Genomic DNA, 22,007 nt, shown 5'->3' with positions numbered 1-22,007 from the left:
CCTGTACCCACCCACTCTGTGCCCTATATAAACCATGGTATGCGAATGCTCCCATTAAAATCTCCTGATGATTGAGGGAACCCCCCCTCATGAAACAGGCCTGTAGAGATGAAATAGTCTTGTGATTTTTTCCCACACATACATATATATATATATATATATATATATATATATATATATATATATATATATACATACATACATACACACACATTTATATATATATACATACATACACACACATTTATATATATATATATATATACACATATATATATCAGTATATAATTTATATTTATTTATTTTGCCGTTTTTATTTACATGTTAAAGGTGTTTTAATGAATATACATGCATGTTTAACACATATAGATTCCTTTCTTTCATGAAGACAAGAATATAAGTTGGTGTATTACCTGATTCTGATGACTTGCATTGATTGTAATCAGACAGTAGTGATGATAACGTCCACGTTTTCAAATGGAGGAGAAAAAAAGTTCCTCCTTTCTGTCTAATACCACATGAAAGTGGTTGGTTTTTGGCATCTTATTTGTCCAGCTTCCATATTTGTTTTTATACACTTTACAAGAAATACATTGGCGGCAAACTCCGTAGCTTGCTAGCTTGTTTGCGCTGGCTTTCGGAGACTCTTGTTTTGAAAGCGCAGGCGCGATGGAGCGGCACTTTTATTGTGAAGACAGGAACTGTGCAGTCAGTCTTTAGGCTTTTGACGGGATGTACGGTTGAAATAAAAAAGGGTCTTTTTTCCTTCACACTTTTGATTGATTGATTGAAACTTTTATTAGTAGATTGCACAGTACAGTACATATTCCGTACAATTGACCACTAAATGGTAACACCCCAATAAGTTTTTCAACTTGTTTAAGTCAGGTCATGTGACCACCTGGCTCTGTTTGATTGGTCTAACGTCACCAGTGACTGCATCTGATTGGTGGAACGGAGTGAACGTCACCAGTGACTGTATTTGTTGAAACGCAGGCACTATGAAGGTCTGTCTGACAGACCAAAACAAACAAAGCGTGCATTAACAGATCGATAAAAATTAGTAGCGAGTAGCGAGCTGAATGTAGATAAAAGTAGTGGAGTAAAAGTAGCGTTTCTTCTCTATAAATATACTCAAGTAAAAGTAAAAGTTTGTTGCATTAAAACTACTCTTAGAAGTACAATTTATCCCAAAAGTTACTCAAGTAGATGTAACGGAGTAAATGTAGCGCGTTACTACCCACCTCTGGTTGGAGAAGGTTCATGGTGCTCAGTGAGGTATTTTCTCTTGTTTACATTTCTTATCATATATTTTCTCTTGTTTACATTTCTTATCACTTTCTCATTCTTAATTTGTTATCATATATTTTTCCATGTTTACATTTGTTATTATATATTTTCTCATGTTTACATTTGTTATCATATATTTTCTTTGTTCTGACAATATTTGTACATTTTCCACAGCGCTCCTGGTCATGAGGGAGGAGTCCAGCTCCTCCCAGGGAGTCCTGGTCTCCCCATGGTGACCTAGGTCTTCCCTGTGGCCTCCTGCCGGCCAGACGTGGTCTAAAGTCCTCTCCGGGAGTTTTGCCATGTTCCAAATGAAAATAAAAATAGATTGGTGGATTTAACACCACCTTTAATTCTGTCCACCTGTTTGTAGTTCTAAAAAAACTGCACTACCAAGACGCACTTCCCCCAGACGGCTGTTACCACGGCAACGGCAGCAGAGGGAGGAGAGGACCGGCAACTCCATGACAACAGACTTTGACGCACACCTCCCGACGCCCCCACCTTTGTCTGCACCCCCAAGAGTCCATTAGAACCTGGTCTGGGAGTCCTACCTCGTAACCTTTCAGGGACGGACCCACCAGGACCACCGGCCTCATGGAGGGGACCACGTCATAGGGGGGCCCCTGCTCAGCCTGCACACATGAAGGAAGTTCATGATGTCATGTCCAGTATGTCATCATCTTCTACATCAAAGTCCATGATGTCATGTCCAGTATGTCATCATCTTCTACATCAAAGTCCATGATGTCATGTCCAGTACGTCATCATCTTCTACATCAAAGTCCATGATGTCATGTCCAGTACGTCATCATCTTCTAGACCAGGGGGGTCAAACTCAAATACAGACTGGGCCAAAATGTAAAAGTGAACAAAGCCGAGGGCCAAGGTTGAACAAATGAACCTTTTAATAGGGACCCAAACACGTTTTGTATAAATTATTGAAGAAGCAAGGCTTATATAACTTTATAGTGACATGCAAAATCCAGTTTTAAATAATAATAATAATTCAAAAATATCAATGGCATATCAAATACAATTTAAATACAAATGTAATGCCTCTTTTCTATTTGCAGCCTTCTGAGGTAAATATCAACATTAACTTTTTCCACAGGCTAATAATTAGAAAATAAAATAATGAATAAATCAACCATTCAGGACTTTAAACTGCTCAGTTTGCAACACACTGATCTAATCTGATGTGCCCAAGCCAGATACCTGACATCTTTTCTGGGATGCTAGTTCATTCATGTCGGGGCTCAGGCTTTGAGCTGAGGCAACCCTCATTATCCAACAAAGGTGTTCATCAGTCTCGTAGTCCACCGTCTTGGGGGCGTGCCTTACAGGCACTGCGTTTAACGTCCTCTACGAGCTGACGTCACGTCTGCTTTTCATCCTTTCTAACAACGTGCCCGCCCAGTCACAAGATATGAGCGGCTTCTGTACGCACACTCACGTAAATGCAAAGCATACTTCATCAACAGCGATACAGGTCACACTGAGAGTGACCCTATAAGCAACTTTAACATTGTTGCAAATATACGCCACACTGTGAATCCACACCAAACAAGAATGACAAACACATTTTGGGAGAACATCCGCACAGTAACACAACACAAACACAACAGAACAAATACCCAGAAGCCTTTGCAGCACTAGGTGTTGTGCCGGATAATGCACCCCCGGCGTAGAATGCACCCCCTGACGGGAGTGTTGTATCAACTAAAGCCCACACTTAAAGTTTCCACTTGCAAGATTGAATGTATTTGGAAAAAGTCATTTAATAAGAAGCCAAAAGTGCTAAAACAATAATGTTCGTGTTGGAGGAGTTGTGAATGAATGAAATATGAAATCCGTGCTGCAGTCGCTGCTGGTGTACCTAATGTTGTGGCCCAGCAGCGACTGCAATGTACACCCCCGCTGTCCTCTCTGATGGACAATTACATTAAACAATTTATTTTCAAACAAAAACGTTTTTGGTTGCGACTCAAACTTGTTGTGGGCGGGGCTTACTCATGAACAATATGTCCTTCAATAGGTGAGTTACACGTGACGTCACGTGCACCTTTCTTCTTGTTCCTAATTCACATGATGATTGACATGATGATTGACATGATGATTGACATGATGATTGACATGATGATTGACATGATAATTGAAATAATTGACATGAGTCACATGATAATTGACACAATTGACATGTTAATTGACATAATTGACATGACACAAATGATAATTGGCATGCTAATTGACATGAGACAAATTATAATTGACATTAGGAGTGACATGATAATTGAAATGATAATTGATATGAGTCACATGATAATTGACATAATTGACATGATGATTGACATAAGTGACATGAGACACCCTGCGATGAGGTGGCGACTTGTCCAGAGTGTACGCCGCCTTCCGCCCAAATGCAGCTGAGATAGGCTCCAGCACCCCCCGCGACCCCGAAAGGGACAAACGGTAGAAAATGGATGGATGGGCATGAGACACATGATAATTGACATGATAATAGACCTGAGTCACATGATAATTGACATGATAATTGACATGATAATTGATATAATTGAGATGAGTCACATGAGAATTGACATTAACCACATGATAATTGACATGATAATAGACCTGAGTCACATGATAATTGACATGATAATTGACATGATAATTGATATAATTGAGATGAGTCACATGAGAATTGACATTAACCACATGATAATTGACATGATAATAGACCTGAGTCACATGATAATTGACATGATAATTGACATGATAATTGATATAATTGAGATGAGTCACATGAGAATTGACATTAATCACATGATAATTGACATGAGTCAAATGATAATTGACATTATAATTGACATGATAGACATGAGTCACATAATTGAAAGGATAATTGACCTGAGTCACATGATAACTGACATGATAATTGACATATTTGGTCCAGGGTGTACCCCGCCTTCCGCCCAATTGTAGCTGAGATAGGCTCCAGCGCCCCCTGTGACCCCGAAGGGAATAAGCGGTAGAAAATGGATGGATGGATGGATGGATGGACATGATAATTGACATGATAATTGACATAATTGAATGATGCGGACACATTTGTTACTGGCTACATTGTAATATGCCTTGGAGACTTAGTAAGTGTAAGTAATATGTAACTATAATATTTGTTTATGTTGACACATGTCACCTTTTAGTGTTCAATGATTATTACCTATGTGTGTGTGCTTAGCTGTTGTGTAGCTGCAAGCTCCTATAGCCTATCCATCACTTGTGAGGTGCTGCATGTGTCACATGTTTTAGTCTGTAGGTGAATTCAAAATGTAAAAGTGTACTCACCATTTTGAGTTTGTGCTTCCCTGCAGAAGAAGAAGACTTGGTGTTTAGACTTGGTGATTAGACTTGGTGAGAAGACTTGGTGATTAGACTTGGTGGTTAGACTTGGTGATTAGACTTAGTGAGTGTCCAATCACAGGAGAGCATGTGGACTCACCTGCATTGCTGGCATTGCTCTTAAAGGGAGCTGACACCATGTCTCCCAGACTGGAGGAGGAGTTCCTAGGTTTAGAAAGGCAGCGTTTGATTGGCTGGTCAGCATGTTAGCCCCGCCCCCTCCTCACCCTCTCTTCTGCTCCTGCTGCACTCGCATGTTCTCCAGCTTGAGAGGACTTGGAATGAAGCCCACCTCACTTCCTTCCTTCACCTGACGCCCCATCCACCACTCCTTGTTGTACTTCTGCCACGTGTCACACGCTTAGTCATCTGCCACACACTATCTTAGTGGCACACACTATCTTAGTGTCTATGTTAGTGGCACACACTATCTTAGTGGCACACACTATCTTAGTGTCTATGTTAGTGGCACACACTATCTTAGTGGCACACACTATCTTAGTGTCTATGTTAGTGGCACACACTATCTTAGTGACACACACTATGTTAGTGTCACACACTATGTTAGTGGCACACACTATGTTAGTGGCACACACTATGTTAGTGTCTATGTTAGTGGCACACACTATGTTAGTGGCACACACTATCTTAGTGCCACACACTATGTTAGTGGCACACACTATGTTAGTGTCACACACTATCTTAGTGGCACACACTATCTTAGTGGCACACACTATCTTAGTGTCTATGTTAGTGTCACACACTATCTTAGTGTCACACACTATCTTAGTGTCTATGTTAGTGGCACACACTATCTTAGTGTCACACACTATCTTAGTGGCACACACTATGTTAGTGGCACACACTATGTCCGACATCATGTTACAAGATGACATTACTGGTGACAACAACAAGCAGGTACGTCACACAGGTGTGTGACTTACTGACATTATCTTCTCATTTGCATAATTGGCCATGCCGTATATGTGCATTTAAGAGAAACAACGTTGTGGGACACAAAAAACGAGCACAAGTGAGTTGAACTTCACAACACTTTGGACTGGCGGACTGACGTCGACCTAAGCGGTTGTCCACATGCAACGGTTGTTGGCCGATGCGGATGACGGCTAAAGCAGCTGTCAGGAGAAGTGGTTGTCAACATAAACTAAGCAATAGTCGACAGAAACGGCTGTCAAGCAGATGAAAGCAGATGTTGTTGTCGACAAAAGTGTTATCAGCATGAGTGGATGTCGACATAAGCGGTTGTTAACTAAGCGTTTGTCTGCAGAAGAGGATGACGCCATTTGTGGTTGCTCACATAAATGGGTGTCGACATAAGCGGTTCGTCGGTAGAAGTGGTTGTCAACATAAATGGGTGTCGTTATTAGCAGTTATCGGCCGAAGCGGTTGGTGTCACAGGTGGGTGTCGACATAAGCGGTTATCGGCCGAAGCGGTTGGTGTTACAGGTGGGTGTCGACATAAGCGGTTGTCGGCGGAAGCAACTGGCAGCAGAAGCGGATGGCGACGTCAGCGATTGTCGGCAAAAGTGGTTGTTAATATAAAGGGGTGTCAACATGAGCGGTTGTCGGCAGGAGTGGTTGTCAACATAAATGGGTGTCGACCAAAGCAGTTGTTGGCGGAGGCAATTGACGGCAGAAGCGGATTATGACATAAGCGGTTGTCATCAGAAGTGGTTGTTAATATAAAGGGGTGTCAACATAAGCGGTTGTCGGCAGAAGCGGTTGACGGCAGAATCGGATGACGACATAAGCGGCTGCCGGCAGAAGTGGTTGTTAATATAAAGGGGTGTCAACATAAGCGGTTGTCGGCAGAAGCGGTTGACGGCAGAATCGGATGACGACATAAGCGGCTGCCGGCAGAAGTGGTTGTTAATATAAAGGGGTGTCAACATAAGCGGTTGTCGGCAGAAGCGGTTGACGGCAGAATCGGATGACGACATAAGCGGTTGCCGGCAGAAGTGGTTGTTAATATAAAGGGGTGTCAACATAAGCGGTTGTTGGCAGGAGTGGTTGTCAACATAAATGGGTGTCGACAAAAGCAGTTGTTGGCGGAGGCAATTGACGGCAGAAGCGGATTATGACATAAGCGGTTGTCATCAGAAGTGGTTGTTATTATAAAGGGGTGTCAACATAAGCGGTTGTCGGCAGAAGCGGTTGACGGCAGAATCGGATGACGACATAAGCGGCTGCCGGCAGAAGTGGTTGTTAATATAAAGGGGTGTCAACATAAGCGGTTGTCGGCAGAAGTGGTTGTCAACATAAATGGGTGTCGCCATAAGCAGTTGTCGGTGGAAGCGGTTGACGGCAGAATCGGATGACGACATAAGCGGTTGCCGGCAGAAGTGGATGCTAATATAAAGGGGTGTCAACATAAGCGGTTGTTGGCAGGAGTGGTTGTCAACATAAATGGGTGTCGCCATAAGCAGTTGTCGACGGAAGCAATTGACGGCAGAATCGGATGACGACATAAGCGGTTGCCGGCAGAAGTGGTTGTTAATATAAAGGGGTGTCAACATAAGCGGTTGTCAGCAGAAGCGGTTGACGGCAGAATCGGATGACGACATAAGCGGTTGCCGGCAGAAGTGGTTGTTAATATAAAGGGATGTCAACATAAGCGGTTGTTGGCAGAAGTGGTTGTCAACATAAATGGGTGTCGCCATAAGCAGTTGTCGGCGGAAGCGGTTGACGGCAGAATCGGATGACAACATAAGCGGTAGCCGGCAGAAAGAAGTGGTTGTTAATATAAAGGGGTGTCAACATAAGCGGTTGTTGGCAGAAGTGGTTGTCAACATAAATGGGTGTCGCCATAAGCAGTTGTCGGCAGAAGCGGTTGACGGCAGAATCGGATGACGACATAAGCGGTAGCCGGCAGAAGTGGTTGTTAATATAAAGGGGTGTCAACATAAGCGGTTGTTGGCAGAAGTGGTTGTCAACATAAATGGGTGTCGCCATAAGCAGTTGTCGGCGGAAGCGGTTGACGGCAGAATCGGATGACGACATAAGCGGTTGCCGGCAGAAGTGGTTGTTAATATAAAGGGGTGTCAACATAAGCGGTTGTCGGCAGAAGTGGTTGCCAACATAAATGGGAGGCGACATATTTTGGTTGTCGACACAAACTGCTGTTGACGTAAGCAGGTTGTTGCCATAAGTGACAGTCGGAATAGGCGGATGACGAGAAAAGCTGTTGTCGACATAAGCGGGCTCCACTGTCGCTCCAAAAGGCAGCTGATTGTGTTGTTGGATTGTGTCCATGATTCATGTTTACGCAGAAGTCATAGTGAAACAAACTTTCAAAAAACACACACACACACACACACACACACACACACACACACACACACACACCAATCACAAACATTCTTAGTGAACTCAGTGGCCAATCAAACGACTTGAGAACAATCTGAATGCTACACGTTAGCTTAGCATAATAATGTAAACTGCTAACCTCATGACTGTTACCATGGTTACGTGTGTCTTTACACACACACACACACACACACACACACACACACACACACACACACATGGACACACCTCTTTGATGTGGAGGAAGTCCTTGGCATCAAAGGAGACGGCGGTCCCGCCCACAGGGACGTCCTCGTCAAGAGCGCCACAGTAGCTGATGTTTGTCCTGACGGCGAAGGCCACGGCTTTGGTCTGTGTGAGGACACACAACAACATGTCTGCTGAGCAAGATGGCAAGATGGCACTGCTCCGTTCGGCTGCCTCGCCACAAGATTTGCGTATTTTGTGTAGTTTTTGTTTGTTTGTTTTGCTTGGACCAACGCCACAACAATTGTTGACGACCCACAGACTCTTCTGGACATCCATCCATCCATCCATCTTCTTCCGCTTATCCGAGGTCGGGTCGCGGGGGCAGCAGCCTAAGCAGGGAAGCTCAGACTTCCCTCTCCCCAGCCACTTCGTCCAGCTCTTCCTGTGGGACCCCGAGGCGTTCCCAGGCCAGCCGGGAGACATAGTCTTCCCAACGTGTCCTGGGTCTTCCCCGTGCCCTAAACACCTCCCTAGGGAGGCGTTCGGGTGGCATCCTGACCAGATGCCCGAACCACCTCATCTGGCTCCTCTCCATGTGGAGGAGCAGTGGCTTTACTTTGAGTTCCTCCCGGATGACAGAGCTTCTCACCCTATCTCTAAGGGAGAGACCCGCCACCCGGCGGAGGAAACTCATTTGGGCCGCTTGTACCCGTGATCTTGTCCTTTCGGTCATAACCCAAAGCTCATGACCATAGGTGAGGATGGGAACATAGATCGACCGGTAAATTGAGAGCTTTGCCTTCCGGCTCAGCTCCTTCTTCACCACAACGGATCGATACAGCGTCCGCATTACTGAAGATGCCGCACCGATCCGCCTGTCAATCTCACCATCCACTCTTCCCTCACTCGTGAACAAGACTCCCAGGTACTTGAACTCCTCCACTTCGGGCAAGATCTCCTCCCCAACCCGGAGATGGCACTCCACCCTTTTCCGGGCGAGAACCATGGACTCGGACTTGGAGGTGCTGATTCTCATCCCAGTCGCTTCACACTCAGCTACTCTTCTGGACATAAATTCAAAAACAACTTCAACAAAGCTCGGACCTCTTGAAGCAAACTGCCGACAGAATTGAGAGTCCATGGCAACGGCGACAACAACAAGAAAGGAGAATGGTGGACACACCATGGATACCGTGGCACCAGAGGGGGATAAGGAACCACACCTCTCCCTTCCATCCTGCCCTCCAACGTCCGGTCAACAAGTTGGACGACATCAGGGCGAGGATTAAGTTCCAGAGACTGTAACATCCTGTGTTTCACTGAGACCTGGCTCACACCGGAGGTTCCAGACCACGCCATCAGCCTGGATACCTTCTCCGTGTACCGGAGCGACAGGAAGGAGTCGTCTGGGAAATGGAGAGGCGGACGCGTGTGTTTGATGGTGAATAAACACGGGTGTGGACCAAGCAGTGTGGAGAAGATAGGGGAACACTGCTCACCGGACCTGGAGTTTCTCATCATCAAATACCGCCCGTTCTAGGGAGCTAACATCAGTCTTACTCATCGGAGTATACATTCCAGCCCAGGCCAACGTTGAGACCGCACTTTCAGAGCTCTACGACCAGGTACATAAACTCATGTTGATGCTGCTATTGTGGTTGCTGGGGACTCTAATAAGGCGGAACTTAAATCGGTATTACCAACATTTTACCAACACGTGACCTGTCCTACCCGAGGCAATAATATACTAGACCACCGCTACGTCCTGGGCATGATGTTAAAGTGCATCCGGCAGTGGAGGCTCCTCTAAGGGGTCTTGGGGCACTAGGAGGTTAACCCCTTTACTACTGTTACCCCAGGTGGCCCTTGGCAAAGGCCTAGTACCTGACACCCGCCTGGTTTACTACTGTTACCCTAGGTGGCCCTTGGCAAAGGCCTAATACCTGACTGCCCCCTAGTTTACTACTGTTACCCCAGGTGGCTCTTGGCAAAGGCCTAATACCTGACTTCCCCCTAGTTTACTACTGTTACCCCAGGTGGCCCTTGGCAAAGGCCTAATACCTGACTGCCCCCTAGTTTACTACTGTTACCCCAGGTGGCCCTTGGCAAAGGCCTAATACCTGACTTCCCCCTAGTTTACTACTGTTACCCCAGGTGGCCCTTGGCAAAGGCCTAGTACCTGACTGCCCCCTAGGCCAGGGATACGGTAAAGACCTCAACGGCGGAGCAAGCGGAAGACGGTAGATGTAAGAACCACCACAACGGCTGCGATGGCGGAAGAAGGCACCCCCACATCCATGTGGGCCCAGTTATGGGGAAATAACGAGCCAAGACCTCAAGGGTGGAACAGGCGGAGGATGATTGCTAACCCTATGGAGTGTCACAACGGCTGGATGGCGGATGAAGGCTGCAGCAGAAAAGGGTTCTGTTAGAATAATTGTTTGTAAGTTATCCCAAAAAACTTTTGTGTTGAAATGAGTTCCAGGCAAGAAGACAAAAGCAGTCTTTGAAACCTACCAAAGAGTAAGGCTGGTAAAACTCCACCGTGTAGGGGGAAAGCAAGAGGAAGGTGTTCCTGTGTTCTTTCATGTATGGTAATCAACAGAAAGATATTGTTCTAACCCAAGGACTTCAAAGCAGAGAGATGACAGGATCTGCCCAATTTCCAGACGACCTCTTTTTGAATTATTTTACGAACGTCTTTTTGGACTATTTTATGGACCTCTTTTGGAACTATTTTACAAACTCTTTTTGAACTAACCTTTTCTGTGAATTGTTTGAAGACCTTTTCTGTGAACTTTTTGCGACCTTTGTCCTTTGGAAACAGTGGTGGCCATGTGGTCGGGAAGGGTCCAAAATAAAAGAAGGAGGCATGCAATCTTTTGGCAGAGCGTGCTGAGATACTGTACAAGGGTACAGTGAACAGATGACTCTCCTCAATATTGAGTCCAAATTGAATTATGTCTCTGTTTAATTCTTTGCCTCTTGTCTTGCTTAATAGATGTCATCAGTGTTTGAACCTGACAGGTCCCCAGTCGTCTTGGACTCCATGCCACTGGACCCTGACCCAGATCTGTCAAGGATGGTGTGGTGACTGTCTGTGCACCAGTCTCCCCACGTTAAACAAAGTCACGCACAGGCATCCTCCATAAAGGGATACACCCCTACCAGGAGGATCGTCATACTCGCTTCAAGTGACCGCTGATGATGAAAAAATGTCTGAAAAAATCCACCATTGTCCCTGTTCCAAAGAAATCTGCCCGACTACAGCCCTGTAGCCCTCACCCCCATAGCCATGAAGTGCTTTGAGAAGCTAATCAAAGCTCCTCCCTCCCCCCCACTATAGACCCCCTGCAATTTTCATACCGCCCAAATAGGTCAACCGACGATGCAATCACACACGTATTGCATACCACCACGACACACCTGGACAAAAGGCAGGGCAACTATGTGAGAATGTTGTTCATAGACTACAGTTCAGCATTCAACACCATAGGCTCATCCAAACTCCTCATCAAGCTCAAGGACCTGGGCTTGATCTCAACCCTCTGTCAGTGGGTCCTGGACTTTCTGACAGGCAGACCACAAGTGGTGAGAGCCGGGAACTGCACCTCATCACCCATCACCCTCAACACCGATGACCCCCAGGGCTGCGTTCTGAGCCCCTTCCTCTATTCACATGACTGTGTGGCTAAAAACACCACCAACTCCATTTTGACATTGACATGTTCCATGTTTCATGTTTCATGTTCCATGTTTCATGTTCCATGTTTCATGTTCCATGTTTCATATTCCATGTTCCATGTTTCATGTTTCATGTTTCATGTTCCATGTTACATGTTTAATGATCCATGTTTCATGTTCCATGTTCCATGTTTCATGTTTCATGTTCCATGTTTAATGATCCATGTTCCATGTTCCATGTTTCATGTTTCATGTTCCATGTTTCATGTTTCATGTTCCATGTTTCATGTTCCATGTTTCATGTTTCATGTTTCATGTTCCATGTTACATGTTCCATGTTACATGTTTAATGATCCATGTTTCATGTTCCATGTTTCATGTTCCATGTTTAATGATCCATGTTCCATGTTCCATGTTTCATGTTACATGTTACATGTTCCATGTTTCATGTTCCATGTTTCATGTTTCATGTTCCACGTTTCGTGTTTCATGTTTCATGTTCCATGTTACATGTTTAATGATCCATGTTTCATGTTCCATGTTCCATGTTTCATGTTACATGTTACATGTTCCATGTTTCATGTTCCATGTTTCATGTTTCATGTTCCACGTTTCGTGTTCCATGTTACATGTTTAATGATCCATGTTTCATGTTCCATGTTCCATGTTTCATGTTTCATGTTCCATGTTACATGTTTAAAGATCCATGTTCCATGTTCCATGTTTCATGTTCCATGTTTCATGTTTCATGTTTCATGTTCCATGTTTCATGTTTCATGTTTCATGTTTCATGTTCCATGTTCCATGTCCATGTTTCATGTTTCATGTTTCATGTTCCATGTTTCATGTTTCATGTTCCATGTTCCATGTTACATGTTTAATGATCCATGTTCCATGTTCCATGTTTCATGTTTCATGTTTCATGTTTCATGTTCCATGTTACATGTTTAATGATCCATGTTCCATGTTCCATGTTCCATGTTCCATGTTTCATGATCCATGTTCCATGTTTCATGATCCATGATCCATGTTCCGTGTTCCGTGTTCCATGTTCCATGTTTCATATAAAAACTTGAGATAAAAATAATTTCAAAAAGATTTTTTAAAGGCCCTTGTCCACTCCAGTGGACATTTGTGCTTTGCAAAAGAGGAGTAGTTGGGGTACGTTGTGGTGGTCTACCATCTCTCTAACCTTTGACCTCCAATGTTGCTGCCAAAGACTGTAAAGGCTGTCATGTGGGACCTAGCGTACCTAATAAAGTGTCCAGTGAGTGCATAGTTGCTAACTGACCTTTGCCCTCTCCAGTTGGAGGGCGGCCTGCTGCCTCTGGTCCTCCTGGTCCTCCTGGTCCTCCTGGTCCTCCTCCACAGACACCTCCAAGTCCGAGGGTCGGCTCATGTAGGAGTCTGCAGAACCCTGCGCAACAACACACAACACACACTCTTTCTTATTCTACTTTATATCATATTTTTATATTGCATTATATTGTATTGGATCTTATTGTATGACAACACACACACACACACACACACACACACACACACACACACACACACACACATACACACACACACACACAGAGAGAGACACACACACACACACACACACACACACACACACACCACAGACACAGAGAGACACACACACACACACACAGAGACACACACACACACACACACACACACACACATACACAGAGAGAGACACACACACACACACAGACAGACACACACACAGAGACACACACACACACACACACAGACAGACACAGAGAGAGACACACACACACACACACACACACACACACACACACACAGAGAGAGAGAGAGAGACACACACAGACAGACAGAGAGAGAGAGAGAGAGAGAGAGACACACACACACACACACAGAGACACACACACACACACACACACACACACACATACACAGAGAGAGACACACACACACACACAGACAGACACACACACAGAGACACACACACACACACACACAGACAGACACAGAGAGAGACACACACACACACACACACACACACACACACACACACACACAGAGAGAGAGAGAGAGACACACACAGACAGACAGAGAGAGAGAGAGAGAGAGAGAGACACACACACCACAGACACAGAGAGACACACACACACACACACACACACACACACACACACACAGACAGACAGATAGACACAGACAGAAACACACACAGACACACACACAGAGACAGACACACACACACAGAGACACACAGACACACACACACATAGACAGACAGATAGACACAGACAGAAACACACACAGACACACACACAGAGACAGACACACACACACACACACATACACAGAGAGAGACACACACACACAGACAGAGAGAGAGAGACACACACACACACCACAGACACAGAGAGACACACACACACACACACACACATAGACAGACAGATAGACACAGACAGAAACACACACAGACACACACACAGATAGACAGAGACACACACACATGAAGTGGTCAGTGTGGTCTCACACTCCACTTTTTATCTGTCTGACTTTTATCAGGCCGGGGTCAAAGGTTAAAAGCATTCCTGCTAGCTGATGTCGCTACGCTAACCACTAGCAACATTATTTGTCATCATTGGGCAATAAAACACAACTTTTTTCTCTTGAACCACAACTTTTTATAAAATTTAAACAAACCCCGTTTCCATATGAATTGGGAAATTTTAAAATATTAAAACCTTTTTTTTCTTTTAACGTCGTGAAATTACCACTTTTTTCTCCTAAAACACATCTCTTTTTTTCTACATCTTCTACTTTGTTACATCTTCTATTTCTTCTACATCTTCTACTTTGTTACATCTTCTACTTTGTTACATCTTCTGCATCTTCTACTTTTTTTACATCTTCTACTTTGTTACATCTTCTACTTTTTTACATCTTCTGCATCTTCTACTTTTTTTTACATCTCCTACTTTGTTACATATTCTGCTTTTTTACATCTTCTACTTTGTTACATCTTCTGCATCTTGTACTTTTTTACATCTTCTACTTTGTAACATTTTCTACATCTTTTACTTTGTTACATCTTCTGCATCTTGTACTTTTTACATCTTCTATTTTGTAACATCTTCTACTTTGTTACATCTTCTACATCTTCTACTTTGTTACATCTTCTCTATCTTTTATTTTTTTACATATTCTATTTCTTCTACACCTTCTACTTTGTTACATCTTCTACTTTATTACATTTTCTGCATCTTCTACTTTTTTACATCTTCTACTTTGTTACATCTTCTACATATACTTTTTTACATATTCTATTTTGTTACATCTTCTGCATCTTATACTTTTTTACATCTTCTACTTTGTTACATCTTCTACATCTTCTACTTTGTTACATCTTCTATTTCTTCTACCTTTTTACATCTTCTACTTTGTTACATCTTCTGCATCTTCTACTTTTTTACATCTTCTACTTTGTTACATCTTCTGCATCTTCTACGTTTTTACATCTTCTACTTTGTTACATCTTCTACATCTTCTACTTTGTTACAGCTTCTATTTCTTCTACATCTTCTATTTTGTTACATCTTCTACATATTTAACTTCTTCGACATCTTTGACTTTTTCCATTTTTTCTCCATCTTCTACATATTCTACCTCTTCTACATTGTCTACTTCTTTAACTTTTTTTTTTTACATCTTTTACATATTTAACTTTGTCTACGACTACGTCTTCTACGTCTTTAACTTCTACTTTTTTTCTTTCTTCTACTACATCTTCTCTTTCTTTTATTTCTTCTACTTATTCTACATCTGCTACTTATTTTCTTTCTTCTACTTCTACTACATCTTCTACATATTTGACTTATTCTACATCGTTTACTTCTTCTACATCTCCTACACCTTGCACTTCTACTACATCGTCTACATCCTTTACATCTTCTACTTCTTTTCTTTCTTCTACGTCTACTACATCTTCTACTTTTTTTCTTCTACTTCTTCTACATATTTAAGTCTTCTAAGGCTGGCAGACACAAAGTGTGGTCCATGAAGCTTCTAGAAGGAAGGTCAAGTCTTCTAAGGCTGGCAGATACAAAGTGTGGTCCATGAAACTTCTAGAAGGAACTTCAAGTTATAAAGATTTCTTTTAAAATGACGACTTATTTCTCGCGGCAGAACTTATTTTTCTGGTAAATTTAAGGCTTTATTGTCAGAAACTTGACTTAATGCTCTTAAAATTGCAAATATTTAGAATAAAACTATGACTTCATTGTTGCTCAACAATAACTCACATAATTAAATATTTTTGTCTAAAATTACGACTTCATTATTTCCTCTTTTTTTCCAGGTACAAAAATGATTTCTGAGTTTTTTCTGGTCAAAGTACAGTACAAGTTGATCAATACTACCACGCTTGCACGTCAAAGTATTTATCGCTGTCAACTTTTCTCTTGTAAAACGCAGACTTTTGTGCCATTATTGAAATAAGTTTGTCTCTGGTTGCCACGGTGACCAGCGAGCAAAACCAAAATGGCCGTAAAGAAATGTTTTTAAGAAAATGTGTTACTTGTCTGAGGATGAAACTGGTGGACGTGGTGCTGCCGTCAGATCTTTTCAGTCGACTCCTTCTCAAGTACGTCGCTCCACCCACCTGAAGGAGTTATTTGCAATGTTAATATGATGTAGATTATTGCAGTGTGATGATGTACATCATTGCAGTATGATGATGTAGATTATTGCAGTATGATGATGTAGATTATTGCAGTATGATGATGTAGATTATTGCAGTATGATGATGTAGATTATTGCAGTGTGATGATGTAGATTATTGCATTATGATGATGTAGATTATTGCAGTATGATGTAGATTATTGCAGTGTGATGATGTAGATTATTGCATTACGATGATGTAGATTATTGCAGTGTGATGATGTAGATTATTGTATTATGATGATGTAGATTATTGCAGTATGATGATGTAGATTATTGCAGTGTGATGATGCAGATTATTGCAGTATGATGATGTAGATTATTGCAGTATGATGATGTAGATTATTGCAGTATGATGATGTAGATTATTGCAGTGTGATGATGTAGATTATTGCAGTATGATGATGTATGTGATTGATTATTATTTATTTAGATACATTATCTTGATATTGGGAATTTACTAAAATACATTTGCAACATTATATTCTTAATATTAGCACTTTATTCTCTCAATATTAGCACATTATTCTAATAAATGCCAAGTAAAGGCCAAATAAATGCCAAGTAAAAGCCAAATAAATGCCAAATAAAGGACAAATAAATGCCAAGTAAAAGCCAAATAAATGCCAAGTAAAGGCTAATTAAAGGACAAATAAATGCCAAGTAAAGGCCAAATAAAGGACAAATAAATGCCAAATAAAAGACAAATAAAAGCCAAATCAAGGCCAAATAAATGCCAAATAAAAGACAAATAAATGCCAAATCCAGGCCAAATAAAGGACAAATAAATGCCAAGTAAATGCCAAATCAATGCCATGTAAAGGCCAAATAAATGACAAATAAATGCCATGTAAAGGCCAAATAAATGCCAAATAAATGCCAAGTAAAGGCCAAATAAATGCCAAGTAAAGGCTAATTAAAGGACAAATAAATGCCAAGTAAAGGCCAAATAAAGGACAAATAAATGCCAAATAAAAGACAAATAAAAGCCAAATCAAGGCCAAATAAATGCCAAATCCAGGCCAAATAAAGGACAAATAAATGCCAAGTAAATGCCAAATCAATGCCATGTAAAGGCCAAATAAATGACAAATAAATGCCATGTAAAGGCCAAATAAATGCCATGTAAAGGCCAAATAAATGCCAAATAAATGCCAAGTAAAGGCCAAATAAATGCCAAGTAAAGGCTAATTAAAGGACAAATAAATGCCAAGTAAAGGCCAAATAAAGGACAAATAAATGCCAAATAAAAGACAAATAAAAGCCAAATCAAGGCCAAATAAAAGACAAATAAATGCCAAATCCAGGCCAAATAAAGGACAAATAAATGCCAAGTAAATGCCAAATCAATGCCATGTAAAGGCCAAATAAATGACAAATAAATGCCATGTAAAGGCCAAATAAATGCCATGTAAAGGCCAAACAAATGCCAAATAAATGCCATGTAAAGGCCAAATAAATGCCACGTAAAGGCCAAACAAATGCCATGTAAAGGCCAAATAAATGCCATGTAAAGGCCAAATAAATGCCATGTAAAGGCCAAATAAATGCCCAATAAATGCCATGTAAAGGCCAAATAAATGCCATGTAAAGGCCAAACAAATGTCATGTAAAGGCCAAATAAATGCCATGTAAAGGCCAAATAAATGCCATGTAAAGGCCAAACAAATGCCATGTAAAGGCCAAATATATGCCATGTAAAGGCCAAAAAAATGCCATGTAAAGGCCAAATAAATGCCATGTAAAGGCCAAATAAATGCCATGTAAAAAGCCAAATAAATGCCAAGGCTAATTAAAGGACAAATAAATGCCAAGTAAAGGCCAAATAAAGGACAAATAAATGCCAAATAAAAGACAAATAAATGCCAAATAAAAGCCAAATCAAGGCCAAATAAATGCTAAATAAAAGACAAATAAATGCCTAATCAAGGCCAAATAAATGCCAAGTAAATTCCAAATCAATGCCATGTAAAGGCCAAATAAATGCCATGTAAAGGGCAAATAAATGCCATGTAAATGCTAATTAAATGCTATGTAAAGGCCAAATAAATGCCATGTAAAGGCCAAATAAATGCCATGTAAAAAGCCAAATAAATGCCAAGTAAAGGCTAATTAAAGGACAAATAAATGCCATGTAAAGGCCAAACAAATGCCATGTAAAGGCCAAATACATGCCATGTAAAGGCCAAATAAATGCCATGTAAAGGCCAAATAAATGCCATGTAAAGGCCAAATAAATGCCCAATAAATGCCATGTAAAGGCCAAATAAATGCCCAATAAATGCCATGTAAAGGCCAAATAAATGGCATGTAAAGGCCAAATAAAAGTACCTTGTTGCTTCCATCATCGTAAATGTGCTGGGACATGTCGGCCAGTTCGTCCTTCCAGGGGGGAGGTTGTCTCACCTGCCTCGCCTGCCTGAGCTGTCTCTCCGTCGGATGAAGAAGCGACATGGCGGCTAATTGTTCCTGTGTCGCAACAATAAACAACAACAATAAACAACAACAATAAAGAAGACTTGTCTGCGTGTTGGTGATGAAATCTGCTGAGGAGGAAAAGTCCCACATCAGGTCCGCTAACTGGCCACGCCCCCAAACCCTCCCGCTCCAGGCGTGAGGCGTTCAGGGACCACAGGTCATCTCGCTTTTATTTTGGAAAGTCATTTTCTTAAGGTTCAACAATATGTCGAGCAACAAAACATCATTAAAATGTTCATTCATGAAAACAGCACAATTTGTCTGATTGAAAAACACGCAAAACCGTTTCGTAATCACTTACACAAAGAAGGGTTATTTTCACAAATGTTGGAATCGTAGCAAATTAAATGCACTCAAATGTATAATCTCGAGACAAAAATATGTTTAGTTACCGTAAAATAACAGAAATTGTCCACATTTTTAGAGGTCCTGAACAAAATGTACACATTTTGACACAATGCCAACGGTCAAATATGTGAAATCATTTGTAATATTCCAGACTTTACGAAGGACACCTGAAGGCAACACAAACAAGTGACAAAGTTAAGTCGCAGGAAGAAAAGTACAATAAATGGCGGCAATAGAGAACAAAAACATTTACAAATGACAGTTTTAGTAGAAACTAAGCAGCAGATTGACAAGCTTGGAGCAGATTGGGGATCCTGTGGAGAGCAGTGGGGTCTCCGAGAAGGTCAGAGGTCATGAATTAGTGATGAGGAAAACATCATTAGTCGCCATCTTCACCTCCAAACATGACACGTGATTGACAGCTGCTTTTACTCCAAACATCTTTACTTCAAACATTGCTCTCGTCATAAAAACAACTTGCGCATAAAGAGCACTTTCTGAAAGAGTTGTGTATGTATATATATGTATGTATATATATATATCTACATGGATATATATATATATAAAACATTATTTCTGTACACAAGCAGCAGTGTGTGTTGTGTTCTACAGGTCAACAAGGCATCCAGTGGTAAATATTAACAATTATAATCATATGCTAAGGTGCAACTGTACATGGAAAATATACATCAAACATACAGACATGGAAATTATCATTTTATATATATATATATATATATATATATATATATATATATATGGGTGCACGAAAAATTATTCAAATCCATATCGCGATTGTTATTCATTTTGATTATACAAAAATTCAGAATTTTCAAAAATCGATTATATATATATTTTTAATCACTTTTGAAAATTATTATGACATTTTCAGAAATCTATTTTAAAAAAAAGATATATGTATGTTGTATATATGTTGTTCTATTCAATATGTATTATTTTTACATAGATTTTTGAAAATTATGAATTGATTTAGAATATACATATACACATTAGAATATACACATACACACACACACACATGCATACACGCACGCATGCATATATGTATATATACATACATACTCATATATATACACATACATATATACATACATCCATCCATCCATTTTCTACCGCTTATTCCCTTTGGGGTCGCGGGGGAGCTGGAGCCTATCTCAGCTACAATCGGGCGGAAGGCGGGGTACACCCTGGACAAGTCGCCACCTCATCGCAGGGCCAACACAGATAGACAGACAACATTCACACACTAGGGACCATTTAGTGTTGCCAATCAACTTATCCCCAGGTGCATGTCTTTGGAGGTGGGAGATATTCATGTATATACACACACATGTATACACATTCATATACATATATATATATATACATATATACACATACATATATTTGTATATATCTACATACATATATACGTATACATTTATACATACATAACATATATACATAGACAAATATATATATATATGTATACACACACATATACATATATATATTATATATATATATATATATATTTATACACATACACACACTCACATATATGTACATATCATATCATATATCAAACAATCCATTGTGAGAATCGGTTTGAATAGAGTATCATGTTGACTTGAGAATCGATTCAGAATCGAATCATCACCTAAGGAATGAGATAGAATGGATCCCCCCATGAAACATACATGAAACACAGATGAAACAGGCATGAAACAGGCATGAAACAAACATGAAACACACATGAAACAGATGAAACATACATGAAACACGCATGAAACACACATGAAACACGCATGCAACATACATGAAACACGCATGAAACATACATGAAACACGCATGGAACAAACATGAAACACGCATGAAACACACATGAAACATGCATGGAACAAACATGAAACACGCATGAAACAAACATGAAGCACACATGAAACATACATGAAACACGCATGTAACAAACATGAAACAGACATGAAACATACATGAAACATGCATGGAACAGACATGAAACACGCATGAAACATGCATGAAACATATGTGAAACATACATGAAACACACATGAAACACACAGGAAACACGCATGAAACACGCATGAAACATGTGAAACAGATGAAACACACATGAAACACACATGAAACATACATGAAACACACATGAAACACACATGAAACATATATGAAACACACATGAAACACACATGAAACATACATGAAACATACGTGAAACACAGATGAAACACATGAAACACGCATGAAACACGCATGAAGCATACGTGAAACATACATGAAACACACATGAAACAGATGAAACACACATGAAACATACATGAAACATACATGAAACATACGTGAAACACAGATGAAACACGCATGAAACACGCATGAAGCATACGTGAAACATACATGAAACACACATGAAACACACATGAAACACACATGAATCAGATGAAACACACATGAAACACACATGAATCAGATGAAACACACATGAAACATAAATGAAACACACATGAAACATACGTGAAACAGATGAAACACACATGAAACATACATGAAACACAGA

The 22,007-nt window shown here is 41.0% G+C and overlaps 1 protein-coding gene across 3 annotated transcripts in view; it reads right to left on the bottom strand.

Annotated features, from left to right (window-relative positions):
* The window catches only part of cacnb4a (calcium channel, voltage-dependent, beta 4a subunit), a 34,974-nt gene extending 12,979 nt beyond the window's left edge, over positions 1–21,995 (bottom strand). For 2 of the 3 annotated variants that reach the window (XR_009811372.2, XM_061926144.2), the window contains exons 1-8: positions 18,937–21,995; positions 16,463–16,546; positions 13,187–13,312; positions 8,251–8,373; positions 4,923–5,038; positions 4,796–4,860; positions 4,642–4,661; positions 1,845–1,925 (exon numbers count right to left, since the gene is read on the bottom strand). Coding sequence is in view for 1 of the 3 variants with exons in the window: in XM_061926144.2 (XP_061782128.1) it covers positions 1,845–1,925; positions 4,642–4,661; positions 4,796–4,860; positions 4,923–5,038; positions 8,251–8,373; positions 13,187–13,312; positions 16,463–16,546; positions 18,937–19,173 (852 nt within the window). In the remaining 2 variants the exon portion in view is untranslated. The remainder of the gene's footprint in view (positions 1–1,844; positions 1,926–4,641; positions 4,662–4,795; positions 4,861–4,922; positions 5,039–8,250; positions 8,374–13,186; positions 13,313–16,462; positions 16,547–18,936) is intronic. The other variant, XR_009811373.2, reaches the window with a different exon arrangement.
* Positions 21,996–22,007: the final 12 nt, after the last annotated feature.

The sequence above is a fragment of the Nerophis lumbriciformis genome, linkage group LG31 (assembly GCF_033978685.3).
Source record: "Nerophis lumbriciformis linkage group LG31, RoL_Nlum_v2.1, whole genome shotgun sequence".
Taxonomy (NCBI): Eukaryota; Metazoa; Chordata; class Actinopteri; order Syngnathiformes; family Syngnathidae; genus Nerophis; species Nerophis lumbriciformis.
The sequence above is the reverse complement of the archived record's forward strand: the minus strand, read 5'-3'. Positions and strand labels throughout refer to the sequence as shown.